This window comes from Glandiceps talaboti, chromosome 3 (genome assembly GCF_964340395.1).
Source record: "Glandiceps talaboti chromosome 3, keGlaTala1.1, whole genome shotgun sequence".
Classification (NCBI taxonomy): Eukaryota; Metazoa; Hemichordata; class Enteropneusta; family Spengelidae; genus Glandiceps; species Glandiceps talaboti.
In genome coordinates this window covers 18643503-18649723 of record NC_135551.1, presented here as the reverse complement: position 1 = coordinate 18649723, position 6221 = coordinate 18643503, and the positions used below count along the sequence as shown (strand labels likewise).

The window sequence follows — 6221 nt, the reverse complement described above, 5'->3', positions numbered from 1 at the left end:
TCTATCTCTCTCTCTCTCTATCTCTCTCTCTCTCTATCTCTCTCCCTATCTCTCTCTCTCTATATATATATCTCTCTCTATCTCTCTATCTCTCTCTCTATCTCTCTCTCTCCCTATCTCTCTCTATCTCTCTCTCTCTCTCTCTATATATATATATATATATATATATATCCCTATCTCTCTCTCTCTCTCTCTCTATATATATATATATATATATATATATATATATATATATATATATATATATATATATATATATATATATATATATATATATATATATATATATATATATATATATATATATCTCTCTCTCTCTCTCTATCTATATATATATATATATATCTCTCTCTCTATCTCTCTCATTTTGGGTGTCTGCTGCTGTATGTATTTTCCTTTCTTGCTTTGGTTGTCTGTCTTCCTGTCTTGCTCTCTGTCATTATCTGTCTCTCTATGTCTGTCTCTGTCTCAGTCTGACTGTCTGTCTGTTTCTGTCTGTCTGTCTGTCCGTCCGTCTGTCTGTCTGTCTGTCTCCCTCTCTATCTCTCTCTCACGTTAAATATGTGAATAACCAGAAAGAGAACAACCAATGTTTACTTGTTCTTGTTTTTATTGCAGTTTTGAAAAAAAAACTTATACAACTTGACTAAACCTCATGACTGACTTCCAAACTGATAAATATGACTGAGAAAGAACAGATTCTTATTTTAAAATCTGTTTGAAAAATAACCAAAAATACTGAAAGTACAGTTTGTACTTCACTATCTCATACTTAGAAGTCTGGTTGAGTTCTTAAAAAACTCCAAAAAAAAAAATGGATGACAAACTTAAATAAACTTTGTACAAGATTGGAGCAATCATATCACTGTATTCAATGTATTTTGTCTTAGACTAATTAACATAAACACCACATACAATTCTTACATATTAACAAGTAAAATGAACTGACTAAGAAAAATAGTTACACTTATCTTTCTTTACATGATGAAACACTGTAAGGCAAGACAATACAACACAACACAATACAAGACACAACACAACACAACACAACACAACAAGAATGTTCTCGGCATTTTATACTCAACGTCTGTTTTACCTCATCTATAAAATGGAATGATCCATACAGATCATGTAAATTAAAATGGAATGATCCATACAGATCATGTAAATTCGAAGAAATCTTGAAGGGGTAGGTTGCTGGGTCATTTGAAAGGAAAATGCTTTAAAATTGAGTGGTGTACTCAGTTTAGAAGACTTTGGCAATGGATTGGATGCCATTTTGCTTTTTGGATTTTTATCACTAACTTGAGGAGTTTTTTATATTCACATAAGCATCCACTTGAGGAGCTCTGGACAGGTTGGATTGTGGATTTGATTTTGAGCAATCATGAAATACCCAATTTGATTTTGTCCACTTTCTAGTCTAGTTTGATGTTAAGCATTTACTTGAGGAGTCTGCATTCCTTTTTGTTTATCGTTAGTGAAGTGTGGTGACATCTACTAGTATATTCTGTGTATAGTTCAAACAAGACTCCTTATCTCAGTTGATTTTTGTCAAGTGCTGCAGACTTTCATGTATCTGTGCTTTTGATAGCAGTATAAAATCTACTGCCAACATATGTAAAAAATAATCTATGAATATTTGAAGTTGATGATTTCTTATTGGGAGAAATAAATAATGAAATGAACAATAAATAAACAGACATGAAAAACAGATAAATAAATATAATAAAATAAATAATTGAATAACAATGAGATGAAGTAAAAGAACATCACACATATGATGTTGTCTGCAATGTCAGGACACCAAGTCAGAGTGCCCTCGCACATCAGCCAAGATAGGCCACATCAGGGCACCCTCATACATCAGCCAAGATAGGCCATGTCAGGGCGCCCTCACACATCAGCCAAGGGAGGCAATGTCAGGGTGCCCTCACACATCAGCAAAGATAGGCCATGTCAGGGTGCCGTCACACATCAGCCAAGATAGGCCATGTCAGGGCACCTAACACATCAGCCACGATAGGCCATGTCAGGGCAACCTTACACATTTGCCAAGATAGGCCATGTCAGGGTGCCCTCACACATCAGCCAAGATAGGCCATGTCAGGGTGCCCTTACACATTTGCCAAGATAGGCCATGTCAGGGTGCCCTCACACACTTGCCAAGATAGACCATGTCAGGGTGCCCTCACCCTCAACAAAGATAGGCCATGTCAGGGTGCCCTCACCCTCAGCCTCAGCAAAGATATGCCATGTCAGAGCACCTTCATGCTTCAGCCAACTCTTTCAGAAGCATGGCCATTGACAGTCTAGCTGCTACACCTTCAGACGATTGCGCTAATTTTGAAAAGTGAGTGTAGATCATATACTTGAGGGCTTACATTCCATAGGGATTATGAATAGAGGTTCTGTCTTTTGTTTTGTAAGTGTAGTTACAAGACTAGACCATTGAGGGCAGGGCATGGTGACATGACATATCTTACAATCTCATACACATGATGTAGATCAAATAATTGCCAAGGTACATAAACAAGCTCAAAATAATGAGTTTGCGATGTATTTAAAGGCCCATAATTCAATCCCAGGTTCTAGCATTGAAAGTGATATCTTATCAGTGGAGCTATATAGGGATTACATGAGAATAGTTTTTGTTCTGTATAAAAGTTTTCTACAACTCTGTCAGACAATTATTTTCACATCTAAACTTCATGTTTTCAGAGTAATTACACCTGTGTTAATTCCAGACAGAGAAATTTTTTTAGAATCATGTGACTGTTATATCTGTTCAGTACATGTCTAACCCCCCCCCTCCCCCCCCCAAAAAAAAAAGAAAAAAAAAAAAAAACATTGGCAAAGTCACTTTTTTCCCCAAAAAAGCTTTCCTGTGTGAAAAGACATTGTTCAATCTTGACACAAAAATGGTGAGAACCTCATCTAAAACATACAAGAAACTGAGAATACAATATTACAACACTAAGCTTGGAGAGGTCAAATTACCACTGTCATACTTCACACTTGTGCAAGGTTTGATTGAAGTAAATTTGCATACGCAAGACAAATGACAAGTTGTGGATGTCTCTGTGTGATGAACCAATGGCTGGACAAATATCAAATCTAATTTAAGAGTCCCTTTGACAGTGTCAGTCAGGGTCAAAGTTCATGTGCACCGGTGAAGGTCAAAGTTCATGACAAAATACACAAAACATGTAACAAAACTGTAGAAAAAAGCTTGAAGCTAATACACTTTTACATTTAAATACATTCAGTATAAACACCCTGTGAAGTAGCACTGGACTGGTGTCTCACAGTCCAGAATATTACCCTGTTGACCAAAACAGTAGGTTCATGACCTTAACATTTTTTTTTTGTTATTTTATATTTATACATACAACTTAACTAGACTAAAACACCAACAGATTTACACTAAGAATAACAATGTCTTAATTCTTACTTAACTACATTCATATCCAGTGCAAAATGTTTGATTTATGTAAATTTGGTTACCATGGTGCAATCTCACATCACATTACCCATACTGCTCTTTGGAATGATGAATTCTGGGAGGCAGCGGAATGAGGTGAACATAGTAACTTATATGGCAAGAAAAATAGGCTCTCTCTCTCTCTCTCTCTCTCTCTCTCTCTCTCTCTCTCTCAAGAATCTTGGTTGTCAAGGGAACATCAATATATCGATATGGAAATGGGAAAAAAATCTGAGAATTATTGGGAGAAATTTTTTGACGATCATTCTTCGTGTTGGTAGATTTGTGACAAAGTACTGTGTTATTGTAAAAAGTACTGAATTTCAAAAGAAATGGAAGAAAAATGGAATTTTTTTTTGATAACCAAGTGGTCGATTTCAGGTGATAACATCTACCAGAAGCAGTTCACTATTTCTAAATATTTATTTCTAATGATTTTAATATTCATGTTGCTAGGCAACCAATGATAGATTAATCAAACGTTGCTACTTTTTTTCACTCAAACACCGACACTGGATATAAAAATTGTATTATTTTCATTTCTTGCACATATCATCCCTATTTCAGGCTAAACTTTGGTTTGTCTCCGCTATTTGTACATTGTAAAAATTTGGTAGACTCTATTCAGTATAGGGATGGAAGGAATACAACTTGTAAAAAATGTAAATGAAATGCATCTCATGGTGAAGACAAGCCAGAACAGAATAATTCAAAAGTGTTTTGAAATCGAAATGATAACCGCAATTTTTTCATCTTTTTTTAAATTTTTGAAAGGCAGTGTAAAATTTAGTACAGGTGACAACAGCCTCCATGTTTAGAACACTACCATGCATAAACAGACAGGACGAAGACTTATTTGGCAATGTGTCAAAAATGTCCCTCACTTGTTCTCCTCTGTCCTCCCTGCTTACTAAAATGGTTTATTCTTCTTGATTTATTCAAATTTATTCATAAAACCCAATTATGCGCTTAGCTCTGAGATTTCTCATATCTGAAACTTACAATGATAATTAAAGTGGGACTATTATGAAAAACATTCACAAAAATTGAAGAAAAATTACATTTTTTTCACATAGTAACACATTTCATTTTAATTGTGGAAAGATGATGATGGGAGTTTCAAATTCTGACCTTTGACCTCATTATAATATGCAGAATTCTGAACTTGATCAAAGTTAATCTTGACTCATTCAATTGAAATCAGCCATTAACATCAGAGAGCTCATCAAAGTTTACGTCTTGCCAAGCAGATGTACAGGAATAAGTTAGATTTGCTTTTGAAAATTACATTAAAAATTGTCGTATTTTGGAGAGAAAGTTGTGAATTAGCAACCTTGAGAATGAGCTTCTAAAACCACTTTCAATGATTTTGTACCATGAGTAAGAAAAAAAAATAGGCCATTCCAATAAATTCACACTTCCCCCACACTATGAGAAGGTACACAGGCTGTTCTAATAAACTGTCACTTCCCCCACCAATGTTGTTGTGACATCCCAGAGGGAGCTCGAAGGAACCTGACAGCTGAAGTTTAACCATCTCTGTATGTATCCATACTGCTATGGTTTAACACTAAAGGGTGTAATATATTGGAAAGGTCTATTGAACTATTGCACAATGTACTCAACATTCAAGTTAACAGAACTAATGTAACAGCTAGCTCTCACAAGACTGGTTGAGTTATTAATTGTATATCAAACATGCCTCTCAATTGTTACATAGACACCAGAAGTTAGGATCACTAGAACCAACACTTTCCTCACCACAAAACCAGTTTGAGTTCTCTCCACTCATGTTGAAAATTGAAGTGTGGGTTGGTATTTACAGTCACGTTGTGATGGCTTAGTTATTTGTAAAGTGCCAGAGTTGATAACCGTACTGAGAAACCTTTACCACTTTGCAGTTCCATGAATTATGCACTTCAAATGGAATATTCAATGCATGCTCACACCAAAACTGTGTGTTCTAGAGGGGGGTGTCTCCAATTGACTACTTCTCACTGAGCAGGGTGTCTGCTAATGCAGAGAATGAGAGGAGAGGTTGTGAAGTTGAGGATGTCGTTGTTAGTAGATTGTTGTCACCTAGATTGTTACATACAGCACTGTGCTCCATTGAACATGGACTGATAGCCTGGATGGCTTCACCACGATAATCAATAGTATTCTGAAATTAGAGAAAAAAAAAGAAGAGAAACTCAGGAAATTTGCGTTACATACACCAGGCTTCGTGTTTATTTTGTTGATTATATTAACATACATACAACATATGAGGGATGCTTTCCGAGAAGGAATTCGCTGGTATGAAAAAAAAAGCAACGAGAGAAATACTTTATAACAATCTTATTTCAAAACAAAAAAACAACAACCTCACAAAAAATGTCATAACTTCATTAAATTGTCACTTTCAAGGATCTGACACTTGCTAAGTTTGGAAAACATTTGGAGTGCATATTTGCATTTTGAGTTTGAGCTTGATTTTTATTGGTGATAATTCTGATTGTGTTGTCATACAGTCACATAGTTGACAGTAATTATTCAGGGAAAAAATACTCATCCATTTATTGTTTAAGCAAAAAGCCTGTGACTCCCAGGGATTTTATTCCCTCGAGGTTTTGACCAGTTTCCGACATTATACGCAAAGTGTCAGCCGGATTGATGGTAGGGATGCGGCAGCCATGATGGATGCAGATGACATCGATCAAACATCAAATACTATTCTCAATCAGGGCCACCTGGAGGT

General features: G+C 35.7%; 1 protein-coding gene across 1 annotated transcript in view; it reads right to left on the bottom strand.

Moving 5' to 3' along the window:
- Positions 1-5068: 5068 nt before the first annotated feature.
- The window catches only part of LOC144433153 (uncharacterized), a 77762-nt gene continuing 76609 nt past the window's right edge, over positions 5069-6221 (bottom strand). The window contains exon 13 of the mRNA XM_078121463.1: positions 5069-5645. Within this exon, the coding sequence (XP_077977589.1) occupies positions 5472-5645 (174 nt within the window). The 3' untranslated portion in view covers positions 5069-5471. The remainder of the gene's footprint in view (positions 5646-6221) is intronic.